Source organism: Lemur catta, chromosome 17 (genome assembly GCF_020740605.2).
Source record: "Lemur catta isolate mLemCat1 chromosome 17, mLemCat1.pri, whole genome shotgun sequence".
Lineage (NCBI taxonomy): Eukaryota > Metazoa > Chordata > Mammalia > Primates > Lemuridae > Lemur > Lemur catta.
The window spans coordinates 20,347,054-20,373,175 of NC_059144.1; the positions used below are offsets into that span (position 1 = coordinate 20,347,054).

The 26,122-nt window shown below is 52.5% G+C and overlaps 1 protein-coding gene across 2 annotated transcripts; it reads right to left on the reverse strand.

Moving 5' to 3' along the window:
* Positions 1–409: 409 nt before the first annotated feature.
* On the reverse strand, positions 410–26,122 carry BPI (bactericidal permeability increasing protein). Of its 2 annotated transcripts, XM_045528596.1 has the most exons (15): positions 25,922–26,121; positions 25,430–25,544; positions 24,020–24,148; positions 22,390–22,551; positions 20,800–20,863; positions 16,589–16,652; positions 15,116–15,207; positions 11,918–12,094; positions 11,149–11,208; positions 9,564–9,731; positions 8,329–8,396; positions 6,104–6,146; positions 2,944–3,007; positions 1,976–2,052; positions 410–777 (listed from the first exon to the last, which is right to left on the reverse strand). In XM_045528596.1, exons 1-15 carry the CDS (start codon positions 26,061–26,063, stop codon positions 739–741), a joined length of 1,464 nt encoding a protein of 487 aa, XP_045384552.1. In that variant the 5' UTR covers positions 26,064–26,121; the 3' UTR covers positions 410–738. The 2 variants fall into 2 exon arrangements, with proteins under 2 accessions (XP_045384552.1, XP_045384553.1); XM_045528597.1 differs by lacking the exon at positions 9,564–9,731 and having other exon boundaries at positions 25,922–26,122.

Sequence of the window (26,122 nt, forward strand, 5' to 3'; positions counted from 1 at the left end):
AGGTGTGGGGCAGGGAAGACAGGTATGCAGGATGGCTGTTCAACAGCGACACCGTGTGGTGGCGACAGGAGCAACAGCCCCAGTGGACCGGTGGCTACACTGCCAGGCGACGCTCTGTACGGAACGGTTGCTATTCGACAGCAACACTGTGTGGCAGCCCAGCGGTATATATATTCTCCAGACTCTGCGTGGCACTGGGAATCTGGACTAAGAAAACCCCAAGGACACTTTGAGCAATGAGACTCTCTGCTAATGTAGGCATGTGGGGACTTCAGGAGATTAATTACAGAAATAAAAAGAAGCGATCGAATCGGTGCTGTAAACTGGTGCTGCAGGCCACACTGGTCACAGCCAACGAATAGATAAATGAATGAACATAAAACAAGAAACAAGACCAGCACACAGAATCCACAGGAAGAAAAACAGAGGGTTTTTTTTTGGTGTGTGTGTGTGTGTGTGTGTGTGTGAGTCACAGAAGGAAATGTCGTGGTAACAATGGAAAGAAACACAATTCCTGGAGGAAACGTCCATGCAGCCTTCGCCCTTGAAATACACACCATGCACTTGTCCAATGAATAGTCCCCCACATGCAGACCGTTTCTGAGTCTGAGTCCAGAGAAGTTTGCGAAGGGGTTTCTTGGTCAAGATCTAGAGGAGATTCCCTGGAGAAAGGCAGCCGGTGCCCCGTGGCCCATCAGGAACAGGTGCGGGCGACGGCCTCCAGCACGCCCGGCGACTTCAGCCGCGGCGAACGTCTGCGCCGAACAGCAGGAAACCCTAGGGAGAGAAGGGGGTGCGGGCGTCAGCTGCAGGCGCACCCCCCGTTTGTGAGTGTGGGGGGCAGGCTTTCAGAAGGGAACTCTGGGAGCCGCCTGTGGGGAAGGAGAGGGCAGGACGGGGCTGCCTGCTGACACAAAGTCCAGGGCTGGCGGTGGGGGCCATTGAGGTCTGGCCACAGGGGTCTGCATGTCAGCGGCCGCCAGTGCCCACGAATCTGTCAGCAGCGTCCCTGGCAGCGGCTTCCTTCTCAGACGCGAAGACCCCCGGGCTGTTCTGGAAGCTTCGTTTGTCATCCCTGCCTCATGGCAGCTCGAGGGAGCCCTTGTTCCAACCAAGGCTGCAAAACCACCTCTCTCTGCTCCTTTGTGCCCTTCGCTCAGAACCTCCAGAAATGAAGAAATTAAATTGTGCCATGGAGTTGTTTTTTTTACTGGATGAACTTGGTAAAATGTGGGGAATATGGACAGATGTTTCCTTTGCTCTCCTGGCTAGTTTTCTACAGTCTCTCAGCCCCACCAGCTCCCCGGTCTAAAGAACTGGGGATCGACTGATGACATTGGCAGCTAAGGGGGAGCGAGGAATCTGGGTGACGTGGGTGTTTCCCACGAGGGCCACAAGTTACCAGGAAAGCCCTTGACCAAGGTAAGCACTGCAGTACTGGGGGGTGGTTTTGTTGCAGAGATGACAGCGTTGTTGGGACATGCTGGAAACTGAGAGAAGAAAGCCAAGGACATGGGTTGGTGTGTCACATGCTGACGGAGGTCAGGCTGGGCGAGAGCCACCAGGAAGGCTTCTGTGCTGTGTCTAAATCTGCCAGACGCTGACCACGTTTTATACTCACAGTGCCTGGCATGATGCAGGGTGCAAAAGAAGGCATGCGACGTATATTTGTTAACTATTTAAATGCACCCGCCTTATAAGAGGCTCTCGGGCCACTAGAATGAGTTCCATGTTTGCCGAGTGCAGCGTGGGAATGAGGCAGTGCTGGTTCAAAGTCAGCAGCCTGGCTTTGAACCTGGACTTCATTTAACACGCGTGGCTTCTCTGAGCCTTGGTCTGTCTTCTCTGTTTATTAACAGCACCCACATCTGGGGTTGCAGTGAGGGGAGAAGGCACTCGATGCCGGGCTTGGCATAGAGGGAGCGTCGCAGCAATAGGTCACTACTGCTGTCGAGAAGAGACGTTGGACACTCACCGGGTGAGACCGCAGCATCAGGTTGTACAGCTGGACGTGGGAGGGCATCGGGAGAGGGAAGCCCTTCTGCAGCCTCTCTGTGACGGAGACCAGCGTGAGCACCAGGAGGGGAGGGAAGGCAGGAGAGCCAGGGTGGGCAGCCTCCCTGCACCCACGTGCCCTGCCCTAGGTGGGGACTGGCAGGGGTGTCCGTGCCTGAAAGGACGGCTGCCCCGGGGCCTGCGCCTCCCCTCTGTGGTTCTCCGTCGGCCCCAAGCCCACTTCCTGGCCCCATGCGGGCCTCTTCCCAAGACTGCCCTCCTGAGGGCCCACCCTGCCAAGGGCCAGCTGCCTGCAACGGTGTGGACAGAGCATGGACATACAGGGCTGTCTGCGCACGTGTGCACGGAGCCCCTCAATGTTTAGGACAAAGCCAGAGATGGGCAGTGGCCAGTTCCCCCCACACCACCACATTCTGCCGTGGAATTCTACAATTCTAAATTTGAACCTGGTCTCCCAGGTCATTATTATGAAGCTGGGTTCGTCAAGGGGGGAGGCTAGATCATGTTCTATATAATAATTTGTTGAATTAACTTTTAATTTCTAAATATCCTAGTCACCGGTTATGTGGCCTCTATTGTACTCTTGCCCCTGGCTTTCAAAGGTTAGGGGTAGGCCTGCCTAAAGCTCTACAGGTTAGCAGGAGACTCCCTGGTCCTTCTCCAAGAGTTGGAAAAAGCTCTGGCTTCAGAGCTGGGATCAAACCCAAGCTCCACCTCTTGCCTGCTGTGTGACCTGAGGTAAGTCACTCAACCATTCTGATCTTCCATTTCCTCCATGAAAAATGGAGCTGTTAATAAGCCTTTGTCTCATGAGGTGACCACCCTCCAGCTCTCACAACTGGGGCCGGGTCTCAGGCACCTCTAGGTAATCACCCCCAGCCTCTTCCTCCATGACTAAAAACCAATCGTTTCTGCAAAGTTCCTTACGGTTAATCCTGGGAAGCACAAGACTGGGCACCACGTAGTCCATGATAGCCTGCAGCAGTGCAACCTGAGTCAGAAGGAGAACAAGACCCATGTCATCGGGGCACCTTGGGATCAGCCGTCCTCCGTCACCCTCCCTTCCACCCAGTGGGCTCAGCGACCTCACAGCTGGGAAGACTGCTGCGAGCTGGACACACGTGATGATGTGAAAACTCTGGAACCCAATCAAGGTCACAGAAGTGATTTCTTTTGCTCTAATGGTCTCAGATGTAAAGCATGCTCTAAATTGTAAGGCGCAAGGCCTTATACCTTCTGACAACGATAAGGAAGGTCACCAGAGGGTATTTGAATGTGAAAACCTTGGTTTAAAAAGTGCATCCTCAGCCAGGTGCAGTAGTTCACAGTAATTCCAGCACTTTGAGAGGCTGAGGTGGGAAAATCACTTGAACCCAGGAGTTTGAGACCAGCCTGGGCAACATAGCAAGACCCTATCTCTACAAAAAATAATTTAAAAATTAGCTGGGCATGATGGCACATGCCTGTAGTCCCAGCTATGCGGGAGGCTGAGGCAGGAGGATGGCTTGAGCCTGGGAGTTTGAGGCTGCAGTGAGCTATGATCATGACACTGTGACTCCAGCCTGGGTGACAAAGTAAGATCCTTCCTCTAGAAAGCAAAAAAAAAAAACATCCCCTCAGACACTGCAGGCTAGAGGGCAAACTGAATCAGCCTTTTTGAGGACTATTTGGCAATGTCCATCAAAAGCTTTAAAAACCTGTGTGCTTTTCGGGCCAGCAAACGTGCCTCCAAGGCATTTATCCTAAGGAAATAACGTAGGATGTTGGCAAAAATTTAGATGCAAGAATGCTCACTAAAGTAATAAATTTTACCAAAACAATCACTTAAAAGCAACCCACATGTCCAACAATAGGGGGATCACTTGGAGGAAGTGGTGATACTTTGATACTAAGAGATATTATGCAACTGTTAAGAATATTATAGAAATATGATTATTAATGCAGAGATATTCGTGATATATTTTTGAGTGAGAAAAAGCAGGCTATACAAATCACATAATTCTATTTTTTTAATTAATTAGGCATAGCCAAAGGCCAGGAAGAATATACTCTAACTTATTAACTAAGTGATGAAAACGTGGATGGATAGTCTTTATTTTCTTTGTTGTGCAAACCCGTAGGTTCTGACCGCTCTACAGTGTGTATGTTTTGCTTTGGCAATAATAAAAAATATTCAAAAATAGTGTAAGACCCTCCAGTTGATTGCATTAGTGGTGACATCTATAACTTGCAAATATACACGTTTTTGTGTCTGGAGCAATTGAGTTTCCTTGCCTGGGCTACAATTCCATGGCCTCACCAAATGTAGTGCCCTTCTTCCTACGAATCCTGGGAACTCTAAATTTTTATTTTCTGCAGAAGCAGATCACCGAGAGCACCTTGGCACCAGTAAATCCATGAAAATGCAATGAGGTTGCGTTTGGTCCTTCTGTTTGCTGTAATCTCATTAGGTGGAAATGGCTGGCTGGACTTTAATCAGATTTGGAGGGGACATTGAGACAGTATGACTTTGGGACTGGGTGGCTTACGAGACCGTCCCTGATGTGTCTGTCTGTAGGTATCCAGTCATTGGTCTATCCGTTCATTCTTTAACTAGATTACAAGCCATGGAGCCTCCATCTCTGTATCCTATAATTTCCTATCCTTGTATGGAATGGATGCTCTATAGTTGTTAGTATAGAGTCTCACTATTCAATAACAGAGGTACTGACTTGGTGGGGAACTTGAGGGCACCTCAGGGATCTAAGCAAATGTTCTCCGGGGCAGTGGGAACTGGGGTTCAACCACAGGCCCACCGGCAGATTCAGGCCAGCGTAGTGAGACCCTGGACAGAATCAGCACACTGTGGCTTACGATGGAAGATGCCAGGGCGGATGCTCTGAATGGCCTGTGGTGAACAGCACTGGCAATGACTTGCTGCCCCCAGGGGCAACTCCCCGTCCGCCTCCACAGCAGGGGCAGACCTCCTTACCCGTGGGTGGAGATGCCCTGGCGGTGGGATTGTCCATGCGGGCTGGGGTGACCCCTGCTGCTCCCCTCCCGCCGGCCTTTCTATCTCCGTCTCAGCCAGTGGCCATTCGTCCAGCTGCTCCACCCAGACCGCAGCAGGCATCCCGGTGGTCCTCCCTCCCCCCACACGTCATATCTCTCACCAGGTTCTGTCCAAATCTACTTCCCAAATCTGTCTCCAGTCCACCCGCGCTCTCCCTCTTCCTGGCGGAGTCCCGGTCTTCGCCGTCTCACATGGACAACTGCACCCCCTCCCCACTGACCCCGCTGGTCTGTCGCCCACTGCCCCTACCCCAGCCAGGGGTGTAGGTGTAGATCACATCATGTCACTCCCTGCAGGGGACAGTGCGCTTGCCTGTTGAACACAATCTGCCCTCTCTAGCCTATCCCGGAGGCCCTGGGTGAGCCAGCCCCTGCCTGCCTCTCTGGCCGCACTGGCTTTCTCCAGTCCCCAAACATGCCACTCTTGTTCCCACCACAGGGCCTTTGCCCCTGCTGGTCCCTCTGCTGGCTCCTTCTCTTCCTTCAGCCCAGGTATTAATATCACCTCCTTAGAAAGGCCTTCCGTGATCACACCCTCTCACCCTTAATTCCCCCCATCACTGTCTACCCCACCCCCATTTTGCCTTTCATAGCTCCGACTGTGACCTTCCTGTCTCCCCCCTGCCACGTAAGGCTCTGAGAGATGTCGTTTCCCTGTCTTGTTCATTGGCACACCCCGCACCTGGAACCGTACCTGGCTCATCATAGGTGCTCAGTAAAGCAATTAATTTGTCCACTCAGCAAACATTTGTGGGCAGATTTCTAACTGGATTGTGCTTATTTAATCCTGTTTAAACCTCTTCACACCAACTCAGATGTGGCAAGTCTGAAGTTTAGAAGGGAAGTGACTTGCCCAAGGCCCTGCAGTTAGTAAGCGTGGAGCAGGGAATCCGGCTCAAGTCTCTGCCCACCGAGCTCCTTGTGCCACTAATTCACAACCAAATTATATGCAAATGAACCCAAATAGTGCCACGAACCCGTGACACGTCCCCCCAGATCACGAGAAGGAAGGGGCCACCAAGGGCCTCAGACTCACCGGGAAGGGGCCAATATTCGAGTGCTTCAGTTCCAGGAGCAGCCTGTGACAAGGGGAGGGGAGACTGAGACCACCGATTGCCCGACTCCAGTGAGAACCCAGCTGCTGGGGAGAAGGGGCCCAGTCTGGCAGATACTGCCAGGTTTTCCCACTCAGTGTCCGTCCCCTTCTCTCTGGTCACAGCCCCCTTTGGGGAATCCACACCTTACCTGCATCGTTAGTGCCATTGACCCCACACTGGGCTCTGGCCCGTGCTGGCCAAAGTGCGTAGTCCCCCTCTCCTGCCAAAGTAACTGCTGCAGGGATGGACCTGGGACCCATGCTGGCCTGGTGACAGTTGGCCCCTGGACTTCTGCTAGGAATGTAGGGAGTGAGGTGCTCTCTTTTCTCAAGGAAAATAAGGAAGCTATTGGTGACTATCTTGCCACCACTTGGTGACAGCCTGCCGGGGAATGAAGCCAGCACAAAGGACAGCAGAGCCAAGGGATGGAGAGACCCTGATTCCTAAGGACATCATTTGAGCACCTGCGTCCACCCTTGCCTGAAACCCATGGACTTTTCCGTTCCCTGACCCATAAACTGTTCCCCCCTTTTGGCCTTTATGGCGTTTTAATAGCGATCTCCAAGAAAGGGGGAAATGTGGCCATTTATTAAACCCCTATCATTCTCCATGTTGGGTGCTTTCTCCCACTGAATGCCAGTAACACCTCAAGAGGTGAGGGCTTCTCATTTTACAGATGAGGAAACTGATGCTCAGAGAGGGCAAGCAACTGTCCAAAGCCACACAGCTAACAATTAGCAAAGCAGGATTTCAAACAGGTCTCCCCGAGGCCAAAGCCCTCGTCGTAGCCAACACTCCGCAGAGTTTGAGAACTTGCTCTTGCTCACCCAGAGGCAGTAGCCCCAGAGTTCCTGCTCTGTGGCTTGTCTTACGGACCCCGCAGCCCTCCGCATATTTCACAGTCTGTGTTCAGCCGACACCCAGCTGTGTCCTCTCCGGCTCCTCGACGGGAGGGGCCCACGGGTGTTTCAGAAAAATGGAATCCACGTGTTTCGAAAGCAGTGACGCTTGTCAAAATGATGCCAGGAGCAATGCGCAGCGTGGGACCCTCAGGAGCCGGTCTCGGGGCTGGGAAGGACAGCTCGGTGCCAACGAGAAGGCGGGAGCAGGCAGGGACGCGGGTCGAGGCTCCGTGGAAACAGCGTGAACGCGGTGAAGAGGCAGCTGCCAGGTGTGCATGTCGGGGTCGTCACATCTGCCCTGAGTGGCTCCTGCTCTCTGTCTCTGCCCCTCCCTCCCTCCCCCTGTCTCCTGGCCTGTGTCGTAATGTGTCCCCACCTGTCTGTATCTGTCATGCTGTCGCCCTTCCTATCTCTCTCCTCCCTCCCTTTGTGCCTCTGTCTCTTTCCCTGAGTGTCTCCTTTCTGTGTCTCTGCCTGTCTCTTTCTCTATGTCTCTCCCTCCATTTCTGTATTTCTCTTTCTCTGTATGTTTCTCTTTCTCTTCCCTCTTGCTTACTGAGCATTTATTACACCACTTCAAGTGTTCTACATGCATCAGTGCATATTAATACCTCATTTAATCCTCACGACGATGCTGTTGGCCAAGCATAGTTATTGGGGTTTGACAGCCAGGGAGGCTGGGGTTCGGAGAGTTTTGGTGCCCACCGAGGCCAGCGGCTCTTCAAATGCAGGCAGCCTCATGGCAGGGCCCACGCTCCTAACCACGACCTCCACTGCCGGATTCAAACCCAGGCCACGTGGATTCCAGAGTCTCCCAGCAGGGGGTGGTTGCTGAAGTCCTCAGGATGGGGTGAGAAGTTGAAGTGGGCTTTCCGAGTGCCAAGGAAGGCCGGGGGCACCGGGCGGCTGGGCATTGTGTGGCTGGGTGTGGCATGGCTCATTGGTTGGCTCTTCCTCACCATGGGCCGTCCTGGGACACAGGACTTTTTAGTGCTAAAACTGGGACACTCTTGGGCAAACCAGGAAGATTGGTCGCCCTGCAGTGTGTTGTCTTGGGCAAGCCGCTTTGCCTCTGAGCATCAGTTTTGCTGTGTGCGAAATGGGGATGTTGTGCCCACTGCACACCCTTTGAGGCTTAACTGTGATGGGGACACAGGAAAGCAAGAGCACAGTGCTTACGTACATCCTAAGGCCACTGCTACCCCACGGGCACCAAGAGGGGATGGGCAGGCCCCTCCTCCTATCCCCACAGGCCCGCTTACCTGTCCAACTTGAGCTCCCCGACAAGCCTGCTGGACATGGTGCCAAGCTCCACAGAAGCGTTCGTGCTCTGCAAAGCAACGACCCAGCGTGAAGTGCCCCGACCCAGGGCTTGGGCTCTTGGAGGCCTTCGAGACGAGGGGGGTCAGCTTCACAAAGGCTCGGGAGGGCAGCCCGCAACACCGGGTCAGGCCGGCAGAGCCCGAGGACCGGGGAGACTTCTACTGGGCTTTGTGGCCGCTGAGTCCCGGACTGTCAGCCAATTTCCATTTTCTCCCCCTGCTTCTGGGGCCATTTCAGAGTCCCCAGGCCACTCCCGGAAGGGCTGTGTGAGACAGACCTCAGGGCTGGAATCCGGGCCAGCCCTGTTCTCACGACCACTTATACATTGAGTCATTAAAAAAATACTTATTGAGGCAGAGGACCGAGGTTCCCACCTCGGGGGTCCTGTGCAGTCTGTGTGACCTCGGGTGACTCCTCAGAAGCTACTCTGTCTGCAGAGCAGAGATAACAGCTTGGGACTGGCCACACCTGCCGAAGGCCTCTAGGTGCCTCCAGGAGGGCAGAGAGTCTGGTCCACATCCCCAGTGGCCGTAGTAGGTGCCACCAAATGGTTGCAGAGTGATGGGGTGATCAAATGAATGAACACACGAATCAATAGTGGAGTGAAAGCCTGGCTGAAGGATTAAACAAATATGCAAATGAAGGAATAAACAAAGATAGGCATGAATGAATAAATGATGAATGAAAGAATGAATGAAGAAATATACAATTGAACAAAGGGATAAGTAAGTGAATAATTGAATAAATGAATGCGCGTGGAAAAGGTGTAGCACATTTCAACAAGCTAATGAATGACTGAATGAATTATTAATTGAAAGAATAAGTGAATGAATGAACGAGCAAACACAAATACATAATTGAATGACTAAAGATATAAATGAATGAATTGGAAACAGTACACATATTTCTAGCAAAGGTGGAATGAATAATTGAATGAATGAAAAATTGAGTGAGTGAATAATTGAATTAATAACTAAACAAATGTACAAACGGACGGCTGGGGGAGTGAGTGCCCGTAGGAGCCAGAGCGGGTGCGTTGAGCTGGTCTCAGGCTCTGGAGTCACACTGTCCGGATTTGAATCTGGGCAGGATTCTGCCCAGTCTCCTGACACCAAGGACAGTGCTCTCGGCACGGCACAGGGCTCCCCATCTGCCCGCACCCAGAACAGCTTACCAAGCCCAGCAGGAAGAGGGAAGCCAGGGAGGAGTTGGGGAGGATGGCAAAGGTTTCAGCCTCCAGGTGAGGGGTGAGGGCAAGGCCAGAGGACTGCATGGACAGGTGTGGCGGGGTGGAGACCGAGATGACAATCTGCATGTTCATGTTCGGGAACATCTCGGCCACCTGCAGCCCCCAGTGGGGAGAACCAACAGAAAGGGGAGCTTTAATTAAAATATTTCTAAGCCCTATCTTGCTCTGCTCTTACTTTAATCACCTCCAATGTCTGCCCATTGTTCTTAGAATAAATTCTAGGGTAGCCTGGCACCTGGCGCCCTGCCAACCTCACCCTACATGTCTCTACCTCTTGTCCTCAGTCATCGGCGACAGGGAACTCTTCCAAACGCGACAAGATTGCTTGCCATTTAAAATCCTTTGCACTCTCGGTTCCCTCTTGTTGAATGCCTGTCCACCCATTCTTTCCTAGTTTGGCTCTTTCCTTTCCTTCAGGCCTCAGCTCAAATGTCACCTCTTCAGAGAGCAGCAGCAGCTTCAAGGGGGAATTAAGGAGCGACTTGGTGACACTCCCCTGTCTCTCCTAGCCTCTGACCCTCCCCTAGGTAAACGCGGGTCTGAGTAAAAGTACTGTGACTGCTGTGCAAATGCAGCTTCAAGACAGTGCCCCTGGGTGTCCGCACCTGCCACACCTCTCCCCCCAACCAGTTCTTCCTTATGAATAAACTTTTGGGGTGCCACCACTGGAGAGGCTGTTTTCAACAGAATGTGTCCCCCCGATTCATATGTTGAAGTCCTAACCCCCAGTGTGGCTGTATTTGGAGATGGGGCCTCTATGGAAGTCACTGAGGTTAAACGAGGTCATAAGGATAGGGCCTCGGTCCGGTAGAATTAGTGTCCTTTCAGAAGAGACACCAGAGAGCTATCTCCCCCGGCAACCCCACGCGCACGCCGAGGAAAGGCCATGCAAGGACACAGCCAGAAGGTGGCGTCTGCAAAGCAGGAAGAGAGCCCTCACTGGAAACTGAACCTGCTGGGCACCTTGACCTTGGGCTTTTAGTTTCTGGAACTACGAGAAATAAATTTCTGTTGTTTATGCCACGCGGTCTGTGGTATTTTGCCATGGCAGCGCAAGCGGGCTAAGACGATGGGCTTCCTCGACCATCTTGTCTAAAGTAACCTCATCAACCTGTTGGTTGCACTGATAACGGGCTGCGTTATTTTTGTTATTGTTTTGTGCGCCTGAATGCTACTTTTCTTTCCACTGGACTGGGAGCTCCAGGAGGGCAGGAATGTGGTCTGTTTTGTTGGGTTCCCAGCACGGGGCCCCAGGCACAAGGTGGGCACTCGATAAATATTTACTAAGTGGACAAGCCTACACATCCACCGCACACCTGGCCAGCTGGGCGCTTGGAGCCTTTCTCTGTACTGGGATGGGCTGCATGGAGCCATTTCCACTCTCTGACACTGGGTCACCTCCGGGTCTGGGGGCAGGGGTGTCTCCTCATCCACTCAGCTGAGCCCGGTCCTCCCCAGAACCGCCAGGCCACCTCCCGAGCTGACTAAAGGGGAGTGAGCCCTTCCTCACCTGGGGTAGGAAGGTTCCAAAGAATCTGGTTGTCAGTCGGATTGTGGAGTTTTTTGGAATCTGTAGCAAGAGAAGAGAAAAGGATTTTAGGGGGTTCTGTTGCAGATTGAGAGGAGGGTACAAATTCTGTATGGGGGTGGTGGTGGGAGACTGAATATACAAATGGACAACAGCCAGAACAGATGTGACCACAGAGCACTGACCCGCAACCTCTGCAGCACCCAGCCCGGAAGGCAAACCATAACTTCCGCAGGAATGGTCAGGTTATGTGGCCAGTGACTGTCGGCTTCCCTGGTTTTTGCCTCTGAGAAAGGCCAATCTGCTCCCAAACCAATCACACGGGATGCCCCACTTCCAGGTGGCCCGCCTCTGCCGTAGCCTGATGCCAAGACCGGATTACAGAGTCTGACCGATGGCAAGTACTCCGTCAATGTCAGCTGTCACATTTATTTCTTATGACATTTACACGCTAAGCACCATGCTCAGTGCCTCTCAAGCATTCCCCCCTCATTTCCTCCTCACGACACCCTCTCCTCACGAAGATACTGTGATTGGTGTTTTACAGAAGAGGAAACTGAGGTTCTGAGAGGTTGAGTAACCGACCTGAGGTGACCTGGCTGGAAAGGGGCAGGGCTAAAATTTGGACTTCGGTCTGGACAACTGGGAGTCAACACCTCGATCTCCCCCACGAACAAAGCTTCAAATGCAGAATGTCCGCTGGACTCGGAGTCCAGTGCTCTTCCCACACTCACCCACAGCCCGGCCTTACCGTTTCATCCGTAAGGGTCAGTTTCAAGGCTCCAGCCTCGTAGTACACGAGCCCCGCTGTGTTGAAGAAGTATTCGGAGAGGCCCATGTACACCATGCGGTCGTGATCCTCGGGGAACTCCAGCGCTGACGGGGCAAAGGGAGGTGGGATGCGGTGGGCCAGGCTGAAAAACTCCCCCTGGGGGTGGAGGCAATACAGTGAGCCCAGGCAGCCTTCAGGAGTTGTAATCCCACATCTCCACCCCAGGAATAAATGGGCTGAGGACATCGATTGATTGTACACAAAGGAAAAAGCAGTGGCCAGAAACTAACAATAGCATCAAACCCCTCCTGGGTGCTAGTTTCTAAGTGCTTTTCATGCCAACCCTGGGGGGGGCGGGGGGTGTAATTGCACTCGTTTTATAGGAATGGACACTGAGGCACAGAGAGGTGAAGTGACTTGCCCAAGGTCACACAGCTGGTTAGTGGCAGGGCCAGGAATTGAACTTGGGCATCCAGAGTCCAGCGAGCACTCGCCTAACCACACCATTGGCTCAGCCCCAACCTTGCTAATGAGCAGAGAAGTTCTATTCAAAGAACAATGAAATTCTGTTTGTTTGTCTCATCTATAAAGTTAGCAAAATTTGAAAAGAGGTAAATCGTTTTAAGCGCTGTGTGTGTTTTCAGCTGATGCTTTCCAGCTTTTGGTGAGAGTGTTCGTGTGCTGCCGGGGTTGTTTGTTTTGTTTCGGAAGAGCAATTTGGCAACATATTGCAAAAGCAGATCATTTATTTAGCTAAAAAAATGTTGAGCTTAAAAAAGCAAGCTATAGATGGATACACATGGTAGGATACCACTTATGTAAAATTTAGAGGCCCATAAAAAGTATAAAAACGCAAGCAAGAAGGACACACGTGGACATCATTAGTGTGGTGACCTGGGGTGGGGCAGGCCTGGAGAGCGCTGCCCAGCGGGGCCTCAGCTAGTTAGTTCTACAATGTTTCACTTAAAAAAAAAATCAGAAGCAAATATGGCAAAGTGGTAACATTTCTTAAATCTGGGTGGTAGGTACCTGGAAGTGTGTAACACTGTGTACCTTTGAATTATTCCATCATTTATGACATGCATAGTATGGAATGTCATGCAACTCTTAAAAATAATATGGACCTGTGTACTGACCAGGAACCATCTTCAATACCATCTTCCACCTGAGTAAAGCAAGTGGAAGAACAGTGCATATCCATTTGTGCAGATTATCTGCAAAATCTAAATGACTTTCCTTGTGCATTTAAGTCATTATAGCACACTCCATGGTTTTCAGCGATCACCCCTGGGCTCCAAAGAGGAGCTTCTCCTTCGCTGTGGATAATTGCATATGGTTTTAAGCTTTTATTCTGTTGTCTCACTTAGATATACGGGGATAGTTTTCTTCTTCTTCTTCTTTTTGTTTAGCATGCCATTTGATTCAGCAATTCCACTTCTAGGAACTATTCCAGGGTGAGCAGCGACACAATGACAAGGATGATCCTGCAGCTTTGGTTATGTTTGCAGAAAAAAATGGAAAGAGACCAAACGTCCCAGGAGGGGGCACTGTCCACACAGCTTATCCCAAGCTGCCCACTGAAACAACGAACAGCCGGGACAAGGGTTGCAGGAGGATATTTCATGGAAAAATGTTCACATTACACACTTTTATTTTTAACAGTTGTAAAGCAACATGTATAATATGACGCATGCAAATGTATGTATGTCCGTGCATATTTCTATGTCTATATGTGCGTACATATGTTGCATTGATTCCATTTCTATATTGTGGGTTTTGTGTGTATTTGTTTCTATGCCTGTATGTGCGTGTATTTGTCTCTGTGTCTCTATGTGTGTATATGTGTGCTTGTGTGTGTGTGTGTGTGTGTGTGTGTGTGTATTTTCCTCTGTCTCAGAGTTGGAGGGATCTATCTCCCTTTGTGCGTTGACAATGCTTATCTCTGGCTTGTAGGACTTGGATAATTTCTCTCTCTCTTTCTATTCCTTCCTTCCTGTTTAGTTCTCTGCTCCTCTGTAGTTTCTAAATTTTATTTTTCACACTGAATGTGTTTTGGAACAAACAATTAACCACACACAAACAAGCAAATCGCCAATTGAGAAGGACCGACGGAGACACAAGTGGAATGAATGCCAGGAAGTGGGACCTCCTCCGGCCGGGGAGGAGGGGACGGCTGCTCTGGGAGAGATAACTGCGTGGAGACCCATGAGGAGTATAAGAAGCCAGCAGGGTAAAGGTGGACATTGGGAGGGGAGGGAGTTCCAGGCAGAGGGAAGAGCTAGGACAAAGGCACTGAGGTGGGAACAAGCTTGATGTATATTTGAGGAAGTGCAAGGCCAGTGTGTCTGTTTGGAAGGTAACGAGTGAGGGCAAGAGTGGCATGAAATCAAACTCCATCCATCTGTCCATCCATCCATCTATCCATCCATTCACCCACCCATTTACCCATCCACCCACCCATCTATATATCCACTTATCCACCCATCCACCCATCCATCTATCCACCCATCCACCCATCTATCCATCCATCCACCCATCTATCCATCCATTCACCTCTCCATCCACCTACACATCCACCTGTCCATTCACAAACCTACCCTCCATCCATCCATGCATCCACCCACCCATCTTCCCATCCATCTAGCCATCCGACAAATATTTATTGAGCACCTACTATGTGCCGAGCATAGTTCTCGGTGCTGCACACACAGCGGTGAACTAAGCAGTCACACCTCCTTCTCTCTCATCATAGTGAGGGAGACAGACTCGATACTCTGTGTGTTATGTGTGTGTATTAGTAACAAAGCAGGGGGGGCAGAGGAGAGAGCTATTTCAGTGAGCCTGGTCTAGGAGGGCCTCTCTAGGGAGGGGATATTTGAGCGAGGACTTGAAGGAAGCAAGGCAGAGCTGTGTGGATATCTGGGGGAGCGCACCCCGGGCAGAGGGAGCAGCAAGTTCCTGGGGACAGGCAGGCACGGTGCGCCTTGGGGATGGTGGGGAGGCCAGTGTGCCTGGAGCAGGGAGAGTCAGGGGAGAGTGGAGAGGGAGGTGGTGCTGGGGTATGGGGTAGATAGGAGGTGGAAGGTCGTTGTAAGATTGTTTCCAAGGACCATGGGGAGCCCCAGGAGGGTCTGAGGCAGAGGCCTGAGGTTATATGATTCTTGGTGTAAGCCTCACCTTCAGGTGCCCATCCAAGTACTCAGAAGTGGCTGTCGGAGGTGCCACCAAACGATAGTCAATCCCAGCCACAGCATCTATTTTGGCCATCACTAGAGAGAAAGGAGACGGACCATGAGCTGGCTCCCATGGCAGCATCCCCTAAAATTGGATCGAGAACTTCAGTGCCTCCTCCAGGGAGCCCTCCCTGGCTCACCTTGTAGGAAAATGAGCCCACATCCCACATTCACAGATACCACCTTCCCCCTTTCTTCCAACGGCCCTGAGAAGAGTGGCTAGAACACAGGGTCAAGCGCACAGAGAGACCTGGGCATGAATCAAACTCTGTACCGCCTTGGACAAGTCCTTGAACTTCCTCCAGGCTACTTTTTGCCATTTGTAGAATGGGGGTGATACTAGTGACCTCCACAGAAGCTGGAGGACACATGAGAAGGTGTGTTCCCAATGCCCTGCACGTGGGCTCACATGCCAGGGAGGGTGGTTATCAGCAGTGATAATATCCCAGGCTGAGCCCCGGCTGGGTCGGGTCTGAACGTCTCTGTTTCCCAGCAGGCATCCCTGAGAATTACACACACACTGGCCCCTCCTCTAGCCCTTCCTTCCCATGTTAGGAAGAAATTGAGGCTCAGAAATCCAAGTCGTCCGAGATAGCACAGGAGGTGAGCGATGAAGCTGGGGCTCAAACCAAAATCTTTTCCCTGCCTCATGAGGCCAAACCTTGGGTGTTGACCATGCCCAGGATGGGCCCCTGCCCTGGAGGAAGAAAATGCCTCTTAAATGGGCAGGTACCGTGTGCCAGCCATGCGGGGCTCCACGGGGAGGCAGCCCTGGTCGCAGTTTGGAGCACAGGCTCTGAATGAACTAAACCTTCACTCCAGACTTGGATCCTGCTCATGCCTCTTGATGGCTCTGTGACCTTGGACGAGTCTCAGCTCCTCTCTGAGCCTCAGTTTCCTCACATGTGAAATGGGGAGAACAACATTTATCTCAGTGGGGTGTAGAGAGGCTGAGAGGGGACATTTTCCTGAGTGCCTGGCACGTGGCAAGCACTTACCCAGAGGAAGTCCACCCCTGCCTGCTGCAGCTCTTTGCAGTTTATCAAGTGCTTGTGGGAGGGGGGAGATTATTGTTCCCATTTTAAGGATGTGGAAACTGAGGCCCAAGGAGACGTGACCAGCATCAAATCTCAGGCCAGTGATTGTCTCTGGCCCCAGAGAGCTGGGGGAATTTGGCTCTTTGGTCCCTGCAGAGATGAGGGAATGAGAGGGGTGCAGGCTGCTTTTCTACCTCACCAAGCACCTACCACAGGACCTGGCCCAATGCCACCTGCCACTTTAAAATAACCTGCTCTGCCCATTCCCACCCAGGCCCAGGCTTATCTGGGAAATTTGCTGGCTCCATCACACCCACGAAGCCTCTCTACCTCCCGCTCCCTGCTATCCCCTTCTGCCTTTGATCCCCACCAGCCCTCACCTGGCAGATTCTGGAAATAAGGCTGCAGCTTAGATGACACAGAATCGGTCACTACTTTGCAGATCTGGGGAGAACCAAACAAGTGATCAGTGAGGGCTTCCCAAAGTGGACAATGTCCTTTCGGAATAGTGGTCCAGATATGCTTTGCTTTCCTTGAATTTTTCTTGAAAATTATGTAGCCAGTCAAATTTCCCTTTTCTCTTTGGCCACCAGGAAGTTCAGAGTCCAACATACAACTTAGAAATAGTAACTGTATATGATTGCATGACCTACATATCTGCATTCTATTTCCTACCCTGCTGTGGAACTTTCCTGAAGGGTATTTATGTTTTCTATTTTGTAGTGTGGGGTTTTTGTTGGTTGTTTCTTTGTTTTTCTTTTTAAAAAAATCTGTTTGTTTTTGCCTCATTTTGTGGAATGAGGTGGTAAACAGACACATATGAGGTAGTCAATGGCCAGCCTTCACTTAACTGTGCTTCTGGGAGCAGGGGCAGGCTCTCTGCTTAAGTCTGGGTGGACACCCTCCTCGCCTTTGCTGTGTGTGGCCAGGGGAGCCATTCCCTGCCCCCCAAACCCCAAGACTCACAGTGGAACAAGCACGGGTCTGAGAAGACCTGGGTTGGGTCACAAGCTGACTTTGCCACTGAGGAAGTTACTCCCTTTATCTAGACCTCTATTTCCTCATCTGTAAAACGGAGCATGGCAAATAATACTTTCCACTTAGTCTGTGCACTCTCCCCTAGAACTGGGCTTGGTGACTTGCGTGTAACCAGTAGGACACAGCAGAAATAACACTGTGTAACTTCAGAAGCGAGGACGCAAAAGGCTGTGCAGTTTCCACCGTGGTCTCTAGCAATGCTCCTTCTCTGGTCGCTCCCCTCTGGAAACGCGGTCACACGCAGTGAGAAGCCCCAACCCCGTGGAGGGGTCACAGTCCTGGCTCAGGTCAATAGTCCCAGGTGAGCTGGGCCTTCCAGTCTTCCTAGCCCAGGCACCAGAGATGTGAGAGAAGAACCCTCCAGAAGATTCTAACCCTGAGCTTCTGAGCCTTCCTAGACGAGCCCCAGATCTCGTGGAGCAGAGACCAGCTCTGCTGTCCCTGCTGTGCCTGTCCGATGTCCTGACCCACAGAACCCATGGGCAGTAAATATGGTGGTTGTTTTATGGTTCCAAAGTTTGGGCTGCTTGTTTCGCAGCAATGGACGGCCGGAATGTCAGCCTTCCCTAACTGAGAGGTTGGCACTGGGATAAGCCCCTGCCTCGCCCTCTCCACGCTGCCCTCGCACGACCTTCCCCACGTTAGCCTCCGTCTCTGCCTCCCTCTGCCAGGCAGCCCCTGGCGTGGTCGCCCGTCCTTCCAGGGTCCCGTGACCAAGCCTCACCCCTCCCCTCTCTTCCCCAGGTGCGGGAGCCCCTCCCGGCTGTCTTCTCGGCCGCTGCCCCGCCGCTCCTGCGCCCTCCGGGAGCATTGCGGGCACACGCACGGCCCCACGCAGACCCTGCAGGGCCACTGCCCAGTCCCTGAGGTCCACCCCGGAGGTCACGTTCCCCTGCACACCCCTGCTGCCCCCAGCCCCAGGACTTTCTCTACTCTCAGGACTGACTGTGCTCGCATGCCAAGGAGTTGGCGTCCCCAGGGACAGCCCAGGTGGATAAAGGCCCAGCTTCCTCGCCGCTCTGGGACAGTTCTGAGGCGGGTTCCCCCAGTGCCCACAGCAGCAGCACACACAGTGCGGGGCCTTTCCCTGTGCCCTCCCCACCCTCCGCGCTGCCCGGGCCGCCCGATCAACTGCTCGCACCCAAACCCTGCGTCAGCAGCGCCCCCCGCCCCCCCCCCGGGGAGCCCACGCCAAGTCACCTCCGCTGCTCCCCCGCGCATGTGGCCAACGCCCTGACCTTGCCTTGGGGCCCAGACTTCCCTGAGCTCCAGCCTGGGGGCCCCGCTGCCTCCTGGACAACTGTCCCTGGATGTCCCCTGGGTCCTCCAGGCTGCACATCCCAAAACAAACTCCTCGGGTTCTTACTCCTCCTTACGGTTGACCAGAGGTCACCTCCATACTCCCCTCCCCTCCTTCCCTACTGTCAATCAAGTTCTTTCACCTGGGGACGGAGGGAGGGAGGGAGGGAGGGACGGTGGCGGGCCCCTGCGGCAGATGCATCTGCATGTCACTGTGCACACACCTGGAATGGCTCTGGGAGGGAGGGAAGGAAGAGAAAAGGGAAGGAAGCAAGGGAGAGAGGAAGAGAATGCGGGAGGGAGGAAAGGAAGGAAGGGCCGGAGGCTATGAGGGAGGGAAGGAAAAAAATCTTGTTTTCCCTGGAGGTGTTGCTGTCGCATAAGGCTCTGGAAGTCCTGAGACCTAGACCGTCATCCTCCGAGGAAGCTGTGCCTCTTCTCCAAATGGCCCAGGGCTGAGAGGGCGGCACAGCTGGCAGTGGGGCCCCAGCCGGACCCCTGGGCCCCCCCAGGCGTTGCTACCAGCGTTGCTCACCCGTGAGGCCGACAGATGGCTCCAGACCACGGCAAATCCCAGCCCAGCTGGGAGCCTGGCCGGCTGCCACCTCTTCCCTCCACGCAAGCTTGGTGCAGACTCAGACATCCGCCCTGCACTCTGTGCTCCACGGGGGTGGATTCCAGCTTGCCCTTTCACCGTTTCCAGCCCCTCCAGGCATCACGACACCTCATCCATCCATCCATCCATCCATTCATTCAAACCAGGATCTTGTGACTAAGAACCTCCGCTCTGAGGTGGGGTATCACTTCCTCTTCCTGTGTCTCAGTTTACTCATCTGTAAAAGGGGCATAAAGACTAGAATCCACAGACAGAGCTCTTAGCATATTGCCAGGCTCACTGTCGGCCCTCAGCATACGTGGGCCACCGCCATCACCACCCTCACCTTCATCACCGCCATCGTCATCTTCACCATCCATCAGTGGCAGCAGCAGCACGATTACTTTCTAGCTTGGCTGCTACAGAGGAGACACTTTTAGGGGGACTAAGAAATAATCGTTTTAATTGTTCCAAATATTAAATAGACCTTAACCCCGCCTCATGCTGTGACGTGGTTATGCGGACAGGTGGGCTGTGGGTGGGCGCATTGTCTGTATCATTGCGTGAATCCTTACAACACCTTGGAGGAGAAGGTTTTCACATTCCCATTTGACAGATGGTGAAACTGAGGTTCAGAAAGATGAAGTTGTTTGCTCAAGGTTACACAGCTAGTTAAGCCCCGAGGCCAGGAACAAAACCGAAGGATTCTGACCCTGAAACCCATTCTATAATCCACTGTGTTATGCATCTTAACAACCATGCACTGATTTTTCTCATTTTAAACTTTTGATACCTTGTCTTCAGAGAGGTGATCTCACTTGATTGACATCTCCCTACGGCATTTTCAGTGTCTTTGACCAGGAAAGCAACGTCTCCCACCTAGAAGACTGTGCACGCCTCCTCAGCCTCCCTGCCACCACTCGTGGCCCCTCCAGTCCTTCCCACAGTGGACAGTGACATTGTTCTAAAGCACAGATCTGGCCAGGTCAACCCTTTGTCTAAAACCTTCAATGGCTCCCCATTACCTCCTGGAGAAAGCCCAAGTTCATTTGCCCTTTGAGCTAGGTGATTCTTGGAAACGGATGGTTAATTAATGGAAAATTAGCTAAATGAATGGTCTCTTTTCTTAGCTGAAGAAGCTAGCTTGGGGACTTCAGGGTTGGGGGGCATTGGCTCATGCCTGTCTCTTGTACCAGTTCCAGGCTCAAGGAACAGGGGTTTGGCTGACGTCCAGGCCTGCAGCTTTATCAACGGTATTTCTTCTGGGCAGAGAGCACCGCAGAGGGGCCTGGGGTGGGTCAGGAAGGAGGAAGGAGCCAGCAAGGCTCCGAGGCCAGCAGAGCTGTGGGAGGAGAGCGGGGCAGGGAGAGAGTGGCACCTCCTCAGCAGGGAGGAACCCCAGGGGAGGGCAGAGGGGGTCCGAGCGGGCAGGGGTGAAAGTTTGCTGGCAGTGTGAGGAGTGACTTTCTTGGTCTCTTGTGGGCTCCTCAGTTAAATAGACACGACTGGTTTTTAGAGCTGGAGTTGTGGTTTCACAGGGCTGTGGGGACGGCCGAGAGCTCTGGGCAAGAGCAGAAGTGCCCAGCGAGGCGGGAGGCGTGTGGTTACTGAGGGCCCCTCCCGCTCCGACGACCGTGGACGCGGCCCCAGCCCTCCTACCTTGTCCTGAATGGTGTTTCTGATGGAAGATTCAATTTTTTTGCGGAAGAGTCGGATCAGCCACCTGGAAGTTGACATGTAGGCACATATATGAGGCTTTCCAGATGTCCCTAGGCTGGATTCAGGAATTGGCCTCATCTGGGAAGCTGTCCTCCCTCCTGTAAATAGGCCTTGGCACCCTCCCCCCAGAGCTCCCAGTGTACACACCCCGTTAAACACACCTCCCCATGTTTTAGTGACCTGCTTACAAGGCCATGTCCTTAATAGCTGCATGGCTGGGCCCCTGCCTGGGTCTCTGTCTCATTCCTTGCCACCCCCCTGCCTCTCTGCACACTGGCCACACTGGCCTGCCACGTCCCCTTTCCTGTGCTTCCTCCCACCACGGTGCCTTTGCACACGCTGTTCCTTCTGCTTAAAGCACCCCCTGTCCCCATCATCGACCTCATTAACTCCTACTTACTCTTTTCATCCCAGTTCAAATGTCATTTCACCAAGGAAGAACTGGCTTGCCCCCTGGCAGGGTCAGATCCTCCTGTTCTGTGCATTCATAGCAAGTTGTTCCTCCTTTCCTCAGTTCTTATCTCCTTTTGTAATTCTTTTTTTTTTTTTTTTGAAACAGAGTCTTGCTCTGTCACCTGGGCTAGAGTGCCGTGGCATCAGCCTAGCTCACAGCAACCTCACACTCCTGGGCTCAAGCAATCCTCCTGCCTCAGCCTCCCAAGTAGCCGGGACTACAGGCATGCGCCACCACGCCCGGCTAATTTTTTTTCTATTTTTAGTAGAGACAGGGTCTCACTCTTGTTTAGGCTGGTCTCAAACTCCTGACCTCAAGCGATCCTCCTGCCTTGGCCTCCCAGAGTGTTAGTATTACAGGCGTGAGCCACCGCGCCCAGCCTCCTTTTGTAATTCTGGGCGAGCTATGCATGAGTTCAGTGATTTGGTTCATGGTTGTCTTCCCCAGTGGGTTGGAAACTTTAAGAGGACAGGGCTGTGTGGCTGGGTCTGGGGTCAGATGGGCTTGGGCTTACTAGTTGCTCGCTATGAATGCTTAGGTTAGTTCCTCTCCTCTCTGTGCCTCGGTTTTCTCCCCCTAAAATGGCATAATACTAGACTAATCTCGTAGAGTCATTGTGTGACTTGAAGGAGCTATGCCCGTGCTCAAAACAGTGCTGGCACGTAGTAAGCCTCTGACCAGCGCTAGCTCTTACTCAGTGCATCTCGGGCGCTGCGTGCTGCACAAGCCTGTGCATGGCTGATTTTCAGCAGGTATCTGTTGGCTGGATGGATACATGACGCCTACAGATTTGTGGTAAGGATATAATTTAGTGGGTATGTAAACTGCTTAGCATGAGCCTGAGACATAGAGATGCCCAGTCCAATCTGCCAAATGAATATCGAATGAACTAATTATGCCTTGAGACAGGGACAGTGTCTGCTTCACCTGTGGTCCCCGGCCCCCTGCCCCACTTCCGAGGCCTCTGACAAAGCCTGGCATGGAGGTGGCACCCCAGGTGTTTTCCGAATACAGGGCTGATTAGGAGCGTTCTTCCTTTGGTCCCGCCTCCCGACCGCAGCCCCAGGGGACCCTACCCCAGCCTGCTGCCCGAAATGTGCAGGCCGACGTTGCTGATGTGCTCGCTGCAGCTGGAGCAGGCCAAGGTGACTTTGCCGGAGTCGGGGTCACTGCCCATCTTCAGATCAGCCGAAATGGAGACGCCCTCTACTGTCAGGTCAAAATTGCCGCTGGTTTTGCTGGAGGAACACAGTGACATGGAGCAAGCCAAGCCCTTTCTTCCCCACCGCCATTCAAATGTCACCCCAACGCCAGAACGTGGGTTTCAGTTTTATCTCCATGCCAGGGTCGGGAGGTAGAGTGCAGAGAGACGAGGCAGCTTGGACAAGGTCACGCAGCAGTTGAGTGGCCCAGTCAGGCTTCCAACCTGCAGTCTGACCCACGGCTGCCTGGCAGAACCCTGCTCTTAACCGCTGCCTCAGGCGCTGCCCTTGCTGTGTGGCTTTGGGCATGTTTCTTACCATCTCTGAGTTTCTGTTTCCTCACCCAGACTCTGAATCAGCAGGTGGATGCCAGAGTGTGCATCTCAGCTTTGCTACAAAAAGCCTGGGTGTTTGAAGCCAATGACTTTAATTAATTAATGCCTCCCTTAATTAATGAGTGAGGTTAATAACTCCTCCCTCGGGGGTGCAATGCATTTTGGCTAAGACAGTACACATGAATGTAATTGGTCAACTTTTCCATAATGCGATGAAGTCTTACTTTGTGCGTGTGTGATCAATAAGTGAAATGGTAGATATAAAAGAGCTCAGGTAGAGGATTAAGCAATTCCCATTGTGGGGAGCAGACAAAGCCAGCAGCCTTTGTCAGGGAGGGCAGACTCACACCCCTCTTCTTCCCAGGTGGCTGTTCCTCCCTTTTCTCCCTAGATTCCCCATAAAGGAGACTTTCCTAAAGAGATTGGTCGACTGAGCCACTCTTACTATTCGGCAAGGTCACTGTATTTAGATTCAGAGTTGTATAATCGTTTGGATGATTTGCCCCAATTTTCACCCCTCCCCGCACTCATACACTTGCTATTGCCCATCATGGGGGGGGTGCGTTTCCTTGCTCTTGACTTTGGGCTTGGCTACGTGACATGATTTGGCCGATGGTGTATGAGCTCTGAGCCCAGGCCTTCAGAGAACCTGCCTGCTCCTGCCGTCCCGCTTTGTACCTCTGCTGTCACCAACAACACGCTCTGGGCAGCCCACTGGTCCCAGGAGGAGGAGGAGACACGTGTGCAGCTGAGCCTCCTTGCAGAGCACAACCCGGAACGGCTGAACCCCGGCTGGCACTCAGATACATAAGTGATCATTAGTGACCATATGTGATTGTTGTTTTAAACCACTAGAGTTTGGGATGGTTTGTTACACAGCAATAGCTAAGTGATAAAAAGAATACATGAAAGGTCCCAGTTAGCTTTCCATCCTAAGCCACACACACCAACACAGCCTTGCCAGTGTCTTGCATTGAGATGTGGACAAATGTCCAGCTTTTAACCGAGGGTTATGTTGAATCTTCTTATGTGAAAAATTCCCCTAGGAACCCCAGGACAACACGTGGTGACAGGTAGGGCAAAACCTGGGCTTTGCTGAGACCCTGGCTCGAATCCCTCCCAGGTATCAGCAAGAGGACCTCCAACAACCCCCAAGCATGGAAACGTACATAAAAGCCTTTTGTGCCTTCCACTTTCCGCTTATCTTGACACTGGCATTGCCGATGAAGAATTTAAGGCCCACGTCGGGCACCAAAATTATCTGGGGACTGGGAAGCTGGAATCCACGGATGTTCATGCTGCAAAGGAGAAATGTTCAGTCAGCCTCCCAGGTGCCCACAAGAGGGCTCGGTTACTGGTTAATACAGACTCGTCCCCCCACCCCCACCCAGGCCCTCGCCCAGGCATTCTAGGAGACCAAAGCTATAACAGCTGCCTTGGCAAATATGCGGGCAGTGGTGTGGCTTGGGCCTTGAAGTCAGCCAAATCTGCATTTGAATCCTGTTTCTCAGTATACTGTTGTGTTACCTGGGACACATCATTTCATTACCCTGAGCCCCAGTGTCCTCATCTGTAAAATGGGCACAGTAATCTCTATCTTGCAAGGTGTGCGATGACCTATGAAGACAGCAAAGGTTATCTCCTTGACTGTAAACTCTGCATGGGAGTGGGATGTGTCTTTTTTCACTTGTAGCTCCAGAGCCTGCTGTGTCAGACGCACAGAAGGTGCTCAGACATCTGTCGAATGAATGGGCGTAAACACTTCTGTGGCAGACGTTCATGGGTTTTCTGCCCAGCACTCACGCCTCCTTCTTGTCATAACAGAACTGCTATTTGGTTTTGGGGAGCCCCTCCCCACATCTGTGCCATGCCACTCCAGAGAAATTTGCCTTCCCCTCTATCTTCAGGGGGGTGACTTAGGCTTGTGACTTGGGCTGAGCCAGCTAATGTGATCTATTGCCCTGGCCACGGCGATGACTCAGGAGCGTGTAAGTAACATGAGACCGGCCAGTCGCAGGGAATCGCAGGGCTTTCACTGGAGTTGCCAGGAGAAGGTGCCGTCCTACAGATGGTGAGTGCTGACATCAAGGCTGGTGGCCCTCTTGTCTCTGGAGGGGACACGTTGCCTGAAAATTAGGCCTGTCCAAGAAGGTGACGCTGAGAGTTGGCAAGAGAGAAACAGGGTCCAGTGACATTGGAGCCTGCCTCAAGCTGAACCCAAAGTCAGCTTCAGCTGACTTTTCAGTCCAGTCACGTGAACCAATGCGTTCTGGCTTTAGGCCATTTAGGATTCAGTTTTCTGTCCTTGAAACCCCCCAAATTCTAACTAATACACGGGCCTGGCATAGAGTTTTGGGGTTCGTGACATATCGCCTGGGAGTCGTGGTGGGTGCTAGACAGTTTCTGTGGCTCCCTCCATGCTCAGCGTGGGGGCTTAGATCCCCCTGGGACGGTGTGGACATGCCTTTGGGGTCCTGAGCTGTGCGAGTGAAGGCGTCTGCCTCTGCCATTCTAGGTCTTGGTGGCCCCAGACCACTGCAGGTTCTGCATGTTGAGGACTGAGCTCTGACGGGCCTTACCTGTAGAAGCTACAACTTCCTTTCTCCAAAAACTTGATTTTAAACTTTGTTGAGTAATCTGGAATCTTGATCTTCTCCAAATCCTTCTGCAGCACGGCCGTTCCCTCCTGGCAGGCTGAGGGGAGAGGACAGGGGACGACTGTCAGAGCCCCGGCATGAGCCCAGGCCTGCAGGGCAGGGCAGGCTCTGGACGCACGGCCCCTATCCATGGCACAGACAGCGGGACTCGGCGGGTCCAAGACAGGGGTCAGTTAAGGTTTCCTATAAAAAAGCCAGAGCTTTGTGGGTCACACTGTCTTTGTCACTGCACGCAAGCAGCCACAGACAATACGTAAGCAAGTGAACGTGCCTACGTTCCAATAACACATTATTTATGGACACTGAAATTTGAATGTCATATAATTTTTCACATGTGCAATATTATTCTTTCTCTGATTCTGTTCAATCATTTAAAGGTATAAAGGAGAGGAGGGAAGGAAGGCATCCAATTACCATAGTCCAGGCCCTTCTGGGAGATCCTGGCCACAGCACCAGGGTTGATGGCTGCTGTCACGGCTGTGCCCACGGCGGCAAGCACCACCAGGAGTGCCCATCGCGGCGCGTTGTTAGGGCCCCTGGCCATGTCCTCCCTCATCCTCCAGAGATGCTAAAACCTCAAGGCCTTGAAGGGGAACCAGGGACCTATAAAGGAGC